The sequence below is a fragment of the Orbicella franksi genome, chromosome 2 (genome assembly GCF_964199315.1).
Source record: "Orbicella franksi chromosome 2, jaOrbFran1.1, whole genome shotgun sequence".
Lineage (NCBI taxonomy): Eukaryota > Metazoa > Cnidaria > Anthozoa > Scleractinia > Merulinidae > Orbicella > Orbicella franksi.
In genome coordinates, this window is record NC_138146.1 from 22,363,709 (window position 1) to 22,381,570 (window position 17,862).

Genomic DNA, 17,862 nt, shown 5'->3' on the forward strand with positions numbered 1-17,862 from the left:
GGGGGGACTGCCATGTAAAAAACACGGGGGTGCTCGTCCTACCTCTCAGGGTGTTAAGCCTCAAGCGGTCCACAGCGGGAACTTTTGTGGTATCTTTCAGGGTATTGAGCCGAAAAAAATATGACAAGAGATAATGTGTTATGTGAGAATTGGTACCTCCTAGGAGAGAAAAGAATTTCAAGCCACGCCCACAAAACAGGATCTTGGTAACTCTTAGGGGTTCTTTTCAAAATTTCCGATGAGCAGCCCCGTCTTTTTTGTACGAGTGCGCTACAGTGAAACCTGCATTAAGCGGACCCCATATTAAGTGGACACCCTCTATCAAGTCATTGTGGACACCAGCTTGAGTCCCTAAATTTTCTTCCCGCATTTACTGTAAAACAAACCTCGGACACCTCTGTTAAGCGGAGGCAGACACCAATGGTAAGCCATTTTGTTGTACAAAACCTGCAATAAGTGAGCACTTCAAGGACTTTTTACTTCTAAATGTTCAGCTCAGACTCCTTTAACATTATTCAGCGATGTCGTTTTACAGCTAAGTAGATTATTCTAGATTGATGCATTGACTGATTGGACATTGCGCTATGAGCAGTCTTTAATCTTACACCGTGTTACACTGTGTTAGAAAAGGGTTAATAATTAACTATTATTGCACAATACATTAGAACCAGCTGTTTAGAGCGGACACCCTGTATTAAGTATTATTTCTATCCGTGATAGTTGACGTGAGCTCGAGCTCATAAGCCAGTGTTTAATGATGATCGAGATTCATGATTCCGGTTCGTTTGATTGCACATGATGAGTTGTTGCCCAAAGAAGATTCATCGTTTCCTTTTGTTGCACCATGATCTGAGTGATCTTGGATCATAGATCCTGATCCGGATCATTCCAAAGGAACGCAGGTCAACCTTTTTCCGACACTATTTCCCTTTTTGTTTTGGTCACGCCGAGACAGCCCCAGGGACTAAGAAAGAGCTTATGGGAACCTTGAGATTGGACCGGCGCGGATGTTTTAACGAATTCTTAACAAAATGTAATTAGTAGAGAAAATAAGTGATGGTACGAAAAAAAGAGAGAAATATCCGAGTTTTCCAATGGAAGAAGAGCCGCTAACAAGCGCGTACCAATAACTTGATAATGTATTTCACGTGAAGTGCGCAGGTGCCATTTTCTCTGGGCGCGGTTACCAGCTGCTGTTCGAAAACAAGAGATCACCTCATTTTCTCTTGTCGAAGAGCAGCCCGGATTCAAGTGAGCGGTAGAAATCGAGCCTACATTTTCTCTGCCGTTTCTGTTGTTTTCCTAAGAAAAGGTTCTCTAAGGTTAAGGTACGTTCTGCCTCTGAAAAGGTATTTATATCTTTTATCTTTTATCTTATATTTTGCGTAGATCTTTATTAAGTGTAATAACAAATCGCTGTTTCATTTTGATGAGTCGACTGCTCCGACGTTGGAGCTAAACATTCAAGAGACTGGTGTCTAGTGGCATTGTAAATGGTACAGCGGTATACTTGTGTAACTTGAAATTAAACAATCAATGCAGTATTTATGCCCAAATAAATTTACATGCCACTAGTAACATGGCAGACAATGTTGCTGCTTTGGACACGCAAGAGTAACTAAATGCAGAACTTTAAATTTGAGCTAGTTCGGCGAGTTGGGGTGCAGAAAAACGGGATTTAATAGTGCAAATAACGGCGAGTAGAAAAATGACGATCGCTGCTTCCCAACTAAGACCCCAACTAATTGAACGCCTGGAACAGTCTACAGTAAGATTTTTTCAGTGCGCAGTGTGAGTTCTTTGCCGTAACCACAAACCCAAAACCCTTTCCTTTCCTTCTGATAGAAGAAAACGGTGGCCACGTAGCATAAAAGCTATCTCAGTGTAAAATTGATGTTTTGTTCCTTAAGTTCCTTCAGGCACTGCCTTAAAGTGCCACTGAAACGAAATTTTCGTATGTGAGATTTTTGCTTAGTAATAAAGTTTCAACCTTACTTGGAAACACTGCGGACTTTTTTTCGCATACGGTAAGCGAAAACTGCTTTTTCAGCCGTTCGAAGTTGACTGGTTAAGCCCAAAATTGGCGGCCATCTTGGCGCGGCCAAAACAGTCTAGTGACGTCACTGGTTGTATTACTCTCATGCCGCGCTGAAAATTTAGAGTGATTATGGGAGAAGAGAATACTGTTCGAAGCCCCCCAAAAAAACATCTTAAGGACATCTCAGAGCTGTAAAGCAGATAATAACAGTAGCCTTAGACAAGAAGAGGTGGAGAGTCGATCCTGGGGCTTTTCAGTCTATTTAATTGGATATTTGCAGGATATTTTATGTAAGCAAGCAAACGAGTGGGAGTTCTTGGATCGCAAAATGATCGGGACTCTTGGTGAAATGGCCACCACTCAATTAAACAATATCTACACTCATAAAGTAAAAAAGACATGAAAACAAGAGAAAGCGGCTTTTGAAATTATTATCCGGACTGCTGCTGCACGAATCGCAGCAACAACGCTTCGAGTTTCGAGTCGCTTCGCTTCGAGGAAACCGGACGCTTTGTGAGTTTCACCGCGGACGAGATTGTGCTACAGTGACCTTTAGTCCAGTTGCATCTGTTACATCCTACAAGTTATCAAATCAGCAACAATTTAAGAAACCCTCTTCTTTTATGTGAGGGAGCGAATTTAAACTATAAAGGTAAACTAAGCTGCCATGACCCTACAGGTATGTTTTCAGGAAACGAGAGAAAGCGTGACAATGTCGACGGCGAAAGATGATATATGCAAATTAGCTCAAATTCTGTTTAATAAACCTTCGAAAGGAGTGTAAACTAGTGACGTTTTAACGAATTGCTTTGAATTTGGATACCATTAAATGAAGATCATAGACATAAGTATGTTCTAAAGAACTCAAAGTAATCCATCGACCGTGAAATATTGCAATTGGGAGATACGTGTAAAAGAGAAGCGAAATTCCCGCTTTGTTTACACTGATACGTATGCGGCAATAAAGCAAACCCTGCTGCGGATCACAATTTTCAAAGATACATTTTGTCTACCACAAGAACTCTCACTTATTAGTATCATAAAAAGATGCCCTCTGTGTGCAAAGAAGTACTCGACTCAAAACTTGTGGACCGTTAATAACTTCGTGATTGTGCGGATGGCTGATGCGCTTACGGCTTTTACTGCAGTAAAGTTGCCGAGGATATATTCGAACCTTGTGTAATAGACCTTAGATAAACGTGAGAATCCAAATTCCAGAACCAGGCTGAAAACAGACGACGAAATATCGTGTTTAGGCTTTAGGACGTGATATAAAAGTTGCCACACTCGTCTTCGAAATCTCCAATCGAGTACTCAAGATGTTCGAAAAGTAACTGAGCTGTTCTAATCTGTAGCATTTATTTTGGTGAATCTACACTCTTTGGCGCCCTCCAACGTTCATGATATGTATTTCCTGTCAAGACTGGACAGAAATTACAAGGTAGAAAACTAGCAGGTATCGACAATATGAAAAATAGACTTAATAAATCAAGTGAAAACAAGAGAGAATCTATAGCGCTTCTTGCGTGAATACAACCAGTGACGTCACAAGGTCCTTAAATTCGGTTCCAGAGCCCGGACACAGTTTTGCTCCAAAAAGTCGATTTCAGCAGCTAAAAAAAGCACTTTCCGTTAGGATTTGACAGAAATAAAGTTCACCATTATTTTAAGCACGTTTGAAACTACAAATTGGGCTAATAAAAGAGAGTACGAAAATTTCGTTTCAGTGGCACTTTAAGCGATTAATTCTTTTCCTGTGTAACACTAAGCCCTCGCTTTTCTTGCGATTTAACTGCTTAATTATGCGCAAACAGAAAACAGGTTAATTGCCTGAAATTTATGACGTTATTTCGTTACGGACATGACTCAAACCACACAATAAAAACAACGGGCTCCACAAGGTTCCTTCAATGTACGTATGCCTCGTTGTTTTCCCCGAGTAGTTGGAGATTTCTCTATGCACTTCTGAAAAACGTGCTCTTCGAACAAATGGTGTTTTATCCATTTTGTCTCAAGTTTAAGTGTTGTCTTTTATCATTCTGATTTAATTTTATGGACCTTTTAACCAGCCTGATTGTAATCTAAAACGAAGGGATAATTGATTTTCAAGTTATGACAAGTCCATCGTGTTGAAGTTTCTCCTTACGTGGCTTAGAACTGATCATTGTTGTTATGGAGTTTAGCAGATCGCCTATAAAGTGGAAGTTGTGTTTATGCAGAAAAATAAACATAGATCTCAAAGCTGATCACACTTTGGAGTTTACACCTTTAAATTACAGTTTCACAAAATTCTCTCTTTACTGAAAAAGAGATCGCTTTTCTTTCCTTTGACTTGGTTGATATCACGATATCACGATCTCCCAGAACGACGCAACGTGTTGTCTGACAGATTATGAAGTTCGAGAGAAGACTTATTGATTCGGTCATCGCTAGACAATCGCCAAGTGTGCTCATTTTGTCGCAATGAAATTCAGAGGCAATAATTGATCAAGCACAGACAATGCCGGACAGAGATATTTCAAGATTTAAATGAAGCTTTACAGCATTGTCAAGAGTAATTTTGTGCGTTTTCGTTGCGCTACGCAATTTATCGCAGGTTCTTTCCCGAAGGGTCTTTGAATCAAACCGTTTCAGCAATTTTAAATATTTTCAAGGGCTACAAGTGCATTCAAAACCTTACCACAAATGGGATTTTACGGTCAAACCAAAACCCAATAAGATTCTTCTATTCTACAAAAATAGCAGTTGACTCGAGGTCACTCGCCACGGCCGCAAAGCGTGCAATTACAATTAGCATAAATTATGACAAAGTAAAAGCGAATTTTTCATTAGCAATGAAAGAAAGACGTCTCTATTATGAACACGATTACTTTGTCTTCGTTGGCCATTTAAATTTAGTTTCAGAATATTGTGCAACCGTTTACCACCTACAGAAAAACCAAACTGTTTATGTCTTACATGTAACCAGTAAGAGCTATCTGCGAACCATTCTAAACGATTTAAATTTTGTTATCAAAAACATTAAGTTGAGTTAACCTTTGTGAAAAGAAAAACGTCTGAACTTTAGTCAAAACTTCATTTCCTCGAAACAAATTAAGGCAACATAATTCTTTTGTGTATTAAAAATTGAAACGTGCCTCACTGCTCTACACTAAAAGGCTTTCAGTTCAGCCTTGCGATTCACGTGTTTAATCAGCTGAAAATATTCACTTTCAACTTTGTGACAGCTCTGCCATAGAATATGACTACGATGGCGTTGCTGTTTTGCCTTGGGTTAAACCAAAAACCAGCTGGATCCACAACCAATTGTATTTCAATTTGAAATTCTCTCGCAACCTTTTTCGACGGTGAAATTTTACGTAGATTACGCAACAGAACTGAATGATAAGCCGAAGGACTATTACAAAAGCATGTAGCTAACTGAACAACGGGAGTCCGCAAAAGTGATATTTTAAGTGTTTAAGGTTTTTTGTGTAGTCCACGACATAAATTAGCAACTACATTTAAGAGATTACTTATGTCTTTTTTGAATTTTAAAAGATTAGTGCGAGGGTTTAATTTTGGCCGCAGAGAAATCAGTACGAAGTATTTAACGAGCAACTTTAATTCACAAAGCCATCGTTTCGGCTTTTCCTGACGAAAATAAGTCAAATCTAGAAAACCTCAATCGGGTAACAACTTTTTCAATTCCTTTATTATTGAAAATGACAACTGTTGAGTCGCAACGCCTGTCTAAGTCAGTGAAAAGTTCGCTTATCATATTCCATTTTTAGTACACTTACCTCACCTTTCGCTGAATATTGACGCGGATGATATGAGAACAAAATGAAGTAAGTAAATTTAGATTTGTAAACAAAGTTCCTGACTGACCATCAAAGTTTGCCATGTTTGTTTACTCGCTCGTTTAATTGTGCTCAAAGTCTAGTTAATTCTTTCGCTTTTGCTGTGCACGCTTCTACGTGTGTCCATCAGATATCCCTGCCGTCAACACAATATGTTAAAACCACAACTCACCAAACAGAAAGAAACAGTCATCCGTGAACAAATACGCTTTTTGTGAGGCAAGAACTTTCAAATTGTAGCACGATGTGTTGATGACTGTTTGCGGCTCTTAATAACCAATCGTCTTTAGGAATATAAAATAAGGAACGTGTAGCCTTTGTTCGGCTTCAATGCTTTGATTTGTTACATTGAGCGATCACTGTTCTTCGCTTTATACACAGAGTCTTTTTCTTTCTTCATCACGCAATGAACCACACGTACTATTGTGTTGAAAAGGCTTAACTTCCGTGTAAAGCGAGGATCAAAGCTTTGACTGCTTTATGAGACTTTTCTGTCGCTTCGCAGCCTCTTGAAAGCGTGTTTACCTAAGGATTAGCCAGTGGATCTTTTATGCTCTTTAGCTTATCGGTCCGAACAATGTGCTCCGTTCGCAAGCCTTCTCACACTCAGTGCAGTGACGAAAGCCTGCTCTCTTCGTCCACGAGTTATTTCACCTGTTCAGTTGAAAACCTCAGTAAATTGCAATTTGGGGTTTTCAATGAGTTTTCATTAACATCGTGACAATTGTGAAAACACTTGAATGTCGAAGCCCGCAGTGTGAAGTGTCGCCGGTGACTTTAAATGGACTTTTTCAAGTGTGAAATGCCTTTTTTGTTTTCTATCAAGAGTTTCTTCAGCTGTAGTTTGATTATTTGAGAGCATCACTGCGCTGCGCTGGCAGCGAGGGTCAAAATTTTGTATTCTTCAGTCAAAGAATTATTTTTTCTTCACTACATTTCTTTGAATCTCTGCATGAGCTTACAAATTAAGGTCCCAAACGGATTTATGGCGCATAAACTGGTGTCACTTCGTGAGCTTGCAAAAAACTCGAGCCTACTTTGTTGGGAACAATTATCAGGAAAACGCAAAGAAAAGCTTCATTTTCTTTTCCGTGTCATGCGAGTTCATGGAGCTGTTCTTTTTAGCGTGTTGCCTCTTTTGTCGAGTTTATAATGCGTTTATATTTTGTTAAGTCAGACCAATCGGCTTGCGAAAGGTAGATTTGCCAGAAGGAGTAAACAATATATGTCCATCTGCTCGCTTTCCCGTGACGAAGAGAATCGATGTTTCATGCGAAGACGCCGGAAATTATGGAAATGATTCAGACTTCCTTTGACGGATCTTAGCAGGCATTTTCTGTGTCTAAGTACGGGACCAAAATTCCTCCTTGATTTTTATACGAAGTAAATTAATATTCCAGATTTGTTTGCATATGGCATGGCTCTCATAGTCAACTGTTTTATAAAGCAGAATAAAATGCGAAGCCAGTCCCGAGTACCGGGCTTTGATAAAGAAAAGGATTCGAAAAGATCGATAGAACAGAGCCATCACGAAAGTATAAATTTACCCTAAGTCGTCAGAAGCGATGGACGTTAATTTTGTTAAGATAGACATTAAATCAACTAAGCGAATCGCAACTTGTAACTGTGGAGTAATATTAGCTAGGGCTTATGAAAATAATCGTTTGAGCATAAACAGGCTTCTCCAAAAGAAGTTTCTCGGTTAGGTAACAGTGATTTATCCATTTCCAGGTGTGGACATTTTAAACCCGCCGGTTGGCAACCGTTCACCTGCGCCGTAAACAGGATGACTCTGGCTAAAGCTGATAAACTTACAATTAGGCAACCGAAGAAAAGCATAATTATTCTTATTAAAATTACGATGCAAGAATGCCCAAAGCGTTTTCCTCGCATCAAGTTTGCTAGGAGTAAAATAATCGAGACCATTTAAAAGGTCAAGTTGTTTTTAATGACAATTTTCTGACCGCTGAAGTCAGCGCTTATATACTTAACAAGGTACTGAGATGAATTCTTTTCTTGATCTTGCTTAGGTCATTTAAGCAAAGAATTGTTAAACCAGAATTCTGTTGTCTGCAGGCGTCAAGGAAAGAAAATCAGCTGCTTCCTTGTTTTGTTCTGTTTTATTTGGCTATTATTACTTCTTAAAAAAAAAGTGGAAGTCACACTTGTGCTCCTTTCTCATTCATCATCATTAAAAATTGATTTGTCGTTTCATTGTTTACACACGATCAAAACACAGCTTATTTCGATCGAGTTGCGACTGTCCGCCTTGCTTCCATCGTCTTTCTTCTATTATCCTGCACCAAAGCTCATGAATATTCTAGAATATTTACCAAATTTTGCGTTAATTGAAATGAACTGTCTCCGTTTGGTTTTCGTTGAAGAGCGAAAAAGATCTCTGGTCAAAAAGTCCAATCGGTGTTAATGAAGATTATATGAGTAGCGAGGTGATAGAACTTTTTGCCAAGCCCGTTTGTTCCACAGCAAACCGTCGTAAATTTCGCTTTTTCTCAAACACCTCATTAGTATGCAAATATATAACAAAAGACTGCTTTGTAAATGATTATCTATTAAAACGAGCCCACATAGATGAATTTCTTTTTACGTCGAGGAATTATCCGGGCGTTTACGCACCGTTTTATGCCGTAAGACTCTCTTTGGCCCTATTTGGACTCCAGACTGCGGTTTGAAGACTTAGGATTTCTGCGTTTAGCCTAATGTATTTAAGAAGAAAAATGTTCCTTTTGTACAGTTTCAACTGACTTCTATAACGAGCTACTCAACGAGACAAAAACACTTTCGCAAGGGTAATAACAACTGGATTGATTCCCATTTCTCGTTGTTTTTCCTCGTGCTAAGCAATTAAGAGTCAAATAGACGCAGCATCGATTTTGTCTCTGGCATAATAGCAATTTTAAACTGTTACAAAGCGTTTATGATAATCAATTGAAGATTTGAGTGCTGATTAGCTAAGCTTGTGTGTTACTTTTGTTGCTCGCAGGTTGCTTAAGCGATACACTTTTCCATGTGCTTCAACAAATGATGTCGAATTAGTGTCAGGTTAAGTTTCAATCATGTTTCAGTCTTATCCAAATATAGCCTGGGAGAGAAGTCCTCTTTGACCCCTTTCTACATTGTCTCGTTTCGCCTTGTAGCGTGAAGTGCTTAGCGTAAAAACAACATAGCGAAAGGTGTCGAATGGAAATTAGAGTAAATTTCTTTTGTGCGAAGTATTGTCTTCGGGCAATCGAGGACAAGCTTTGTATGTTTATGAAAAGAATTCTCTTCGACTTGATCAGACGTTCAATTCTAGAACTCCCTGAGGGGGACGAAAATAGGGTGTGATGTACCCCTTTCGTGCCCTAGGGATAAATGGTTCCTTCTCTTCGTTTCTGGTGCTGCTTTTATACAGCGCACTAGCAGAGTGTAGCTAGCCAGCTAAGCTGCAACAATATGGCGTGTATTTTGAGGATTTTCTGTGGTTGTTTGCAAGATAAAATGCATTGTCCTCGCGTTGTATTCATCGCCGCGAGAGTGAGCTGAATTTCCAAGTGGAACAAAAGTTCAATACAATAAGCAGGTGCTAACAATTAATTTCAGCCAACCTCAATGCTATGTGTTTAAAATGAGACGATTAAAAAGTGTTCTGGGACGTGTGAGCCTCAGCAACAGCCGTGCCGGTCAATCGAAGTCCAACGTGCTTTGAACAAATGCCATGAGCATGTGTTAAACAAGGCCTCGGTGGGCAGACTCCCTTACTGACGTCACTTTGGAGCCAATGGGAATAGCCTGATTACTCAGGGGCCAAGGAAAATGCTTTCACCTCTACCATGTAAGAGCCTGATGTATTGTTTAATCCAGTTGACCATTTCAAAGGTGTGTTTACTAAATATAGAATGCTGCCATTACAAGCTATAGTGAACTGCAACACCACGATAACCCATTGTTCTCTGCGTCTCATTCAAGCCCAGAAAGCACGTATTCTTTATTACCTACGAATCTCATTTCCAACAGGCGATCCTGTTTAATTCCCCGAGAAGTCTGCTTTTCAGTCATCGTTAGTTCAAGCTTTCGTGGTGTATCTCTTCTGGACTGAGTGTTTGTCTTCTATGGACTTCCAAGTCGGCCAAACTGTGTTTGTCAGCAGCTTCGCTCAGTGTAATTTCGAATCTGTCTTTCACTATCACCTCGGGGGTCTAGCAGTAAATAGGTGGCTGGATTCAATCCGCGTGTTGTAGATTTTCTTTCAAAGACCCCCGCCCTGTCTGAATGAGGGGGTCATGTAGTTTCCGATATTAAACTCACATTGTAAAGCAGAACAGTCACATCGGACACAAGATTAAACCTGCGTCATAAGCTTGCCCCCTGTTTAAATTGCTGTGCTTACAGCATACCTAAGCTCAATTAAGTTCATCGAGAGAGCTTCCAAATCTATAGAAAAATGACGTCCCCGTATGTCTGTGTATTCCCAGGCTGGTCTCAAGGTGTTAAACCGTACAAGCAATTAGCATAACATTGAGCAACCATACATTCCCATGTTTTAATCTCCCACGTTAACTTTGCTTGTTTTCCACTCCTGTTACCCTATTTAACGAGTGTAATTCTAGTATGGCAGCACACGCGGTTCTTTTTCCTTTATTTTTCGAGATCGAAAGTTGTGATAATCCAATTAATTGTTTGTCAAAACAAACGCGGCACCTGATTGGCTGGCTCAGCAGGTGGAGTCTTATTAAACTGCGCTCAAAAACTCGTTTTAGTTTAACTTTTGCTCTCGTGAACAACATTGATACATTTCGTCAACAAGGCTCGACCACCGTCTTATCTCTCGCCGATCGTTGCCTACAGGTTTTACAACTGCCTGCTTCGCAAAAGACCCTTCCGCTTCGAGATTTTCTCCAGAGATTTGGGATTTTTTTCTAATTAATTCAGAATGGAGTATCCAGATTTTGCCTTTTCAATGCCAACCTGCTATCAGCTGGGAATTCCGAGTGAGAATCCTCCACTCAGTCAACTGCCTCCGTATTATGGACCGCCGATGACTATGCCGATTCCTCACCCGTTGTATGACTATAACCTTGAACCAGCCTTCATTCGCAAGAGAAACGAAAGGGAGCGAATTCGAGTACGTCACGTCAACGAAGGCTATGCGCGCCTTCGAGAACACCTCCCCGACGAACCTACAGATAAGCGGATGTCAAAGGTAGAGACATTACGGGCCGCAATCAGGTACATTAAACACTTAGAGAGCTTGTTGGATGTCGGCAAAGATAGCAAACAGGATAAGAACACCGAGGGAACCTCAAAAAAACAAGAATCTACAGAGGACGAGAGGTAAAAAGAACAGTTGATGTCCTTCCGTGAGATTACATCACAAGAGGTATCTTGAACCTTTACGCAAGACAATTTTAATGCACAATAATGTCTTCCTGTTTTCTGTGACCCACAGAAATTGAAATTAGCGCATATGACTTTAAATTAAACAGAAGATTTGCTCTTTTAATTCAGGCAGGAGATAGTGGGATCGTTTCTCAGTCGTCTTCCTTGCCATTGAACTTTCGCTTGGAAAATAACAGGGCTAGGCCGTATTTTCTGTTCTCAGTTTTCTTGCTTGGAGGAACTAGATGCGAAAAAGTAAACTTGCAGTTGTGATACTGAAAGTGTTTGATGAACACAAAAATTTTTAATGACCGTAAATATCCCTGTATAACATAGCGAATTTACATAATTTAGTGCAAAAGTGTATTTAGCGGACAAAAGTCTCTCTGAAATGCATTCTTTAGTCCGTTTTGCTTTGCCTTCGAAACGCTCAATTTAAAAGTTATTTTAACAACAGTGCCATTAAGTACAGTTGTCGGCCCTACGCCTTGTTCAAGTTTATTGGCTTCAATCTATGCGCGATCGACGGCCTTTAATAGTTTATTATTCAAATGATAAAGTTATGTAACAGTCGAAAGCTGACGCGTATGAGGTAGCAATGATTGTTCCATCAAATACTAATGAAAAAATATTCAACCGCTTGCGTCTTTTAAAGTTCATGGCGGCAGATAATTAAACAGCACGAGCAAAACGAATAAATGTCTTTTACAACACAAAGACTCTTGCCGTTTTATTAATAATGAGCCTAACGAGTTTTCACCTTTACGGGTTTGCCGGCCGCTTGGTCGCCTTGATACAAACTTTTGTCTTTGTTAAAAGACTCGTACAATTCAGTAATTTACCAAAATGGTCCAGTAGGCTTACTGCGCATGTCATGCAGCTCTCTTTGTGGCTTGATCGACTACAGCTGTACTAACAAATCAAACTTGGTTTGTTCAACTTTGAGGCAGTATCATGAAAACGTTGATTTTTTTTATCAGCACTCGGTTTTCATGCTGAATGTTTAGTGGGAAACAACGCAGTTTCTCTGCTTTCTATAACATTGCAAAGGACGTGTTAAGAAGCCCAGTTCACCACTTATAGAGACAATTGTCTAGTTTTGTATGTAGGCCGCTTTGTTCCTATTAATTAAGCGTGAACAAAGTGCGTTCTTTTGCTTCGATAACATCACTCGGTACACGACACAAAAGATACATAAGGCTTAAAGAATCAATTCTGCTTGTGGTGTTTTCGTCTCGCTCGCCAGCTGATAAACTGCCTACAGCAAGAGTTTTGTTTTGGAGGATTTTCCTTCTCTTATGCTAATGTTTAAAGCCCAAATGTAGCCAATTTAAAACAACACGCATAATAACTGTTGCTTAGTGTTGGATTAAGACGTATTTCCTGTTCGTTTCAGCTTGGATGAGTAACCCAGCAAATGAATTATGTGACTTCTTGAAGTAGATTTATGAATTCTGATAGCGTTTAAACACCATATCAGTCCGTCGGTAAGCAAGTTATTTTCTGGATGTTTTTCCAGATTCAAGATAATAACTCAGCAATACTTTGTTATACGTCAGTTCCCTGCTGTGGTAAAAATTTCCGCTTGATCCTCGTCCTTAAAATTTGCTAAGTGTTTCGTAGTAATTGCTTAAAGCAATGCTCTTCTTTAATTTCCGACGAGTTGTTATGCAAATCAAATCAATTAACCAAAGCGGAGAGCAGAACAGAAATTATCGTTAAATAATATTTTCAACAATACCGTTTCGGTGAAAAAACACGGAAACCCCATTTGCCTTTTGGTTTGACAAAATACGATGAATTAAAAAAATAGAACTCGCGGCTTAAAAGCGCGTTAAAAGCACAATTACATTGCCACCAAAGTGCTCTACGAACTGAAAAGAAATTTGCTCGTCATTTTTCCTGTTTATTTCAAACAACACAACAACGTGCAAATATTGTACTGAGCTGAATCCAGTAAACGTCTGGAGAAATCTATAGCTTTGAAAACTGCTTCTTTTACGCTTACTGTCTTTAACGTAAAGCGAACTTGTAAAACGGAACAAAGATTGAACAACTAGGTGTCAGTTTATATTAATCGGCTTAAAGAGAACACGTGCAAATAATGAACCTCTGGGAGCAAGGACTAAGTGTATTTTTGGGTATATGAGCTCCAAAATGCTTCATTATTAACCTCGTTTGAGTATATTTGAAAGGCGACTGTTAGTGATCAAATATTACCCTTCGTTGACTTCGGATGGTATGCTTTCTCCTCACTAAACTTTTTAGATTTGTTTTCTCTATTTCAGTTTAGTCAAGCTCAAAACGTGTCCCATCATTTAGCCGTTCTTTTGTCATTTAAAAGGAAACAATAGGCCTCATTGTGTAAACTCACTTGACAGTTTAACTAGGTTGTTGTTCATGTGAAATTATTCCGTTTTCACGACATTTCAAAGGTGCACAGTGTGTGCCTAGCAACACAAACCTGCCTTTTGCTGACAACACCGAAAACTTTTCACACACAGTATGGAGAGTAAACAGTGCCCAAAAGACTGCCAGCCAAGAAGGGTATTTTATTCATCCTCCATGGAAATGAACTTAAGGCATCAGTCCTAGACTTAATTTTCTTGGGTTTAGCTTACCTGTTTCTCGACACAATAATTTCTCTATCGGATTGGATTTCGCAATAACCAATATACTATCACAATGATCTATTTTCCACATTATCAAACAGTACAAGCAATGCGTGGGTGAAGTTTGTTCAAGAATTCAAAATCATGCTTTTTTGGCGCTTTGTCCTTCCTGATGTGAGAGACAAAGGTTTGAATAAATTCGACAAACAGAGCTTAGCTGTTACGCTGTCGAAAATCTATCTGTTTATATCTCATGCGCTCTTGTGGGACAATGCTAAAGACAGTTTTTTGTCCTCGTGTACCTCATCCAGACGGTTGGTTTCGTCTTGCTCCTTCTCTGTTACGCGATCCGCATTAGGGCTGCTTCCCACGTGCATTTTAAAGCGCACCGCGTCACGCGAGTGATTCTGACTGCAAGCACACTCGCTTCAACAGCCTCTTTTGAACAGACGAGAGTGTTTGCCGTGCACAGAATCGTTACAAAACAGTGCTCTATCTCTCGGTATCTTTCTTTTGTGAAGGGGCCATTTAATTGTTGAACAAAAATGGGCTTAGGAAGTGTTTAAGGCTGGTGAAAGAAAGATTAAGCTTACGCCTCTGTCTTTTGTGGTCAGTCGGGTTGAAAATACCTCAACTGGTACTTTGTGGTTACTATTTGCAACCACGAGGTCGCAAAATAATGGCGATACCTCATGGGATACCTTGAGAAATATCCTAGAACATCTTGTTGCTTGGCGGTAGTTGTCGATGGACGCGATATTCACTTAATTTTTTTAAGTTTATGATTTCAAAAAGACAATGCCAACTCATGTGCATGGAAACTAATTCGTGAAGTTATTTGCTAATATGACAAGTCAGCCAGTCACAGTTCATGATTTGCACAATCAATAAGACCGGTTACGACGTTTACATGGCTCACTACCTAAACAAACAGGTCCGAAGACAAAGGCCCACAATCAAAATAGTAGATTCGTATCGTACCAACACAACTCCGTCGCTTAGCAGTGCGGCTTAAACAAAAACCCGTAAGAATGGCTCCACTTGTTATATTCAAGGAAGAGCACACAGCTGCAAAGACCATGTTTAAAAAACAAAAACAGAATGTTTTCCATGCCATAACATTCCAAATAATAGAGAACTCTTTATTCAGTTTAAAATCAGGATGGTGAAAAGACTCCTAAGGAAATTGTTCATGTGTTACCTGACACTTCAACGAGCAAAGAATCTTCGTTCCAATTTACCTTACTGAAATTCGTCCCTCGTTGTAAAAGCACCAAGAGTAGATTTGATGCAACGCTTCTGCCACAAGATTGTCACTGAAATAGCGTTGTTTACACATTTCTTTTGCATTGTATCGATGTTGCTTCACAATTTGAGAAAATTAATACCTCGCAGTATGTTGTTTTTGACCGAGGACATTTGCGCCGTGCAATTTGCGAGACACACTAAGATAATTTTGGGAGGATTCTAATGACATCACGTACAGGAGTATGAAACAATGCATGGGACTGTTTGCATGAACTTTTTTTTTTCTAGCGAGGTAACCTTCGGTCTCAGTTGTATCACAGCATTATGTTCGGAAGACATAACAAAAATTCACAGACAGGAAAGAACTTGATGTTCTATCACAGATTGTTGAGGTATGGTCCACCTGCAAAGCTATATCGCGCTAACGCGATTATCTGTGTTTAACCCGAAAAACGTGCACGAAATATGTATGACCCACTAGCTGTGCAGGCTAATTCACTTCCTCAGACCGCCTTACAGTTTTGTGCCTTCGAAACCGCAGATCGCTCTTGTTTTCTCCTAACATCATCACAACCGATCTTTTAACAGTACGTAACAATTTTTTTTACAAAATGTTAGCTCAGTAATCGTATTTCTCTTCACAAAGACCACAAGATCTTAAGAACAGAACAAATTGTTTCTAACTTCCTTCAGTAGCCTTCGATCAAAAAGTTTTGACGTCCGGTGGGCTGTTCCGGAGGGATGTTTATTACGAAACGTAAACGTAGACATTTTGAGCCTGGGGTGTGTTGTCTGTTCTTGTGCGGCCTGTCAATTCTAACATGGATTTACGGACAAAACGAGCTTGTGAAATTTATTTCATTTCATTTTTTATTTCATTTTTTATTTATTTCATTGTGAAATTTACGTTACCTTCACTAAATTTACGTTACCTTCACTAGACTGCCGCTACAAAAACACGGAAAAACCAAAAACCACGAGCTAAATTTATGATTTCCCACAACCGCGCGATGATTTCTTAACTGTAAATTACCCGCCAGATAAATGTGAATATACCTGCAGACCGGCACTCAAAATTGGCTTAAACCACCAACCCACCAAAGTACAATAGACCTTCATTCACGGGACTATCAATGTAAGAGAGTCTCCTGACTGTTTCCTGATGTTTTTAAAGCACTGTGCGACTGAGGGTTTTTTAATTTTCTCACCGGATATGGGTATGCTGTGAACATTTTCAACTAAATTTGCAAAACAACATGGAGCAAATCACTCTGAACGGTACTTGATGTACGCGTCCACAGACGTGACTGACAGGGGATTCTGGGGAATGACGATGTTGCATGGAAGGTAAACTATATGAACAAATTAAATACCGTTACAGTTAGACATTTGTCATGCTCTTTCATAAAAAAATGAAAAACAAGTACATGGTTGTTTATAAAAATTTTAGTCCCCGGTATGAGGTCTGAACATGTTTTTCTATTCAAATTTTGGCGGGTCTCTGAGGAGGTTATTATATAAACATTGCATTCAGCAACACTGTTGAATCCCAGTCTCCCGGCATTAACTGCTGTAAATGAGCCATGGCCGCTTAAACCAGATATATTCAGGTTCGTTAAGCACGTTGCTTGGCAGGCTTAATTAGAGAAGGGGTGGGGGGAAGGAAAAAATTGGGTTTAAAAGTCCAGGTGATTGAGAAACGGAAGGCTTCTCTTTCGAAAGTTTCCAGTATTATTAATTAACCTTATCAGCTCAAAACAAGTTGATGATTCATTAACAAGTAATTTCTGAACAGCTGTACAAAAAGAATTCTGTCTTTTTATGGGCATGTTTAAAACACGAAATGGTGAAATGACGAAGTGTCACTACAGTTATCCTAAATAGCGCTCCGGGCAGCCGACTGACTCGAAAGTGGCTAGCTCTCCATAATTGTATGGGTTAACCATATCCCACATTGTTAAAGTGCCATTTCGTCATTTCGCCATTTCGTGTTTCAACCACGCCGCTCTTTATTAAGGGAAGAGTGGTGACAAGTCATGTCAGGTTTGAGTGCGAACACAGTTGATTACAAAGAAGATCTTTACTTCCAATACCTCAAGAAACCTTATTTAGGGATCTTGCAGGCGATCTCTTTGTAGTGACCAGACTGTGTTGGGTTTCAAAATCTAAAAGAGTTCAATTCCAATTTGATAATAACTAACAACTAATTTGTGAAAGTTTGGGAGAACTCAAGGAAAAACCTGTGGAAACACCCACCTGCGAGTTTACCAGCTGCAGCTCGTGTTCCTAGAGCATTTTTCGTTCTTCCAAACTTCCACTCGTGTTTCTATGACTTGATACAGACACGGAATATATTTTCCATTTCTTCAGTTAGTTAGACTCTGAACGCTCTCGCAACTTCGCTCTGCAAACAAATCGCTTGAATTCAAAGCGGTTCCAGTCTTTCTAATGAACTTAAAATACCGGAAGGAATAATCTGTTGACTGTCAATTTGTTTCTATTATGTCTTTATATTGATAGACTTTTTATATTGTAGTAGTCATAAGTTTATGCTGAGACCCCATTGGTTCCAGCTAGCCTAGTGCTGAAAGGTCCGCCTAGCACAAATACAGATGACTTGACTTGGCTTCACATTTTGTGTTCTTGTGTTCCATGATCGGCTGGTAATTTAGGTCGCTCACATATTTCCAGGTCTTTCTGACATCGTGAATTCGCGAACGGGACTTTGAGCCCGATGCTCAACGAG

The 17,862-nt window shown here is 39.6% G+C and overlaps 1 protein-coding gene across 1 annotated transcript; it reads left to right on the forward strand.

Annotated features, from left to right (window-relative positions):
• The first annotated feature begins 8,894 nt into the window (after positions 1–8,894).
• Positions 8,895–12,883, forward strand: LOC145478687 (achaete-scute homolog 5-like). The gene has a single exon (XM_081456792.1). It carries the CDS (start codon positions 10,811–10,813, stop codon positions 11,213–11,215), a length of 405 nt encoding a protein of 134 aa, XP_081312918.1. The 5' UTR covers positions 8,895–10,810; the 3' UTR covers positions 11,216–12,883.
• The last annotated feature ends 4,979 nt before the right edge of the window (positions 12,884–17,862 follow it).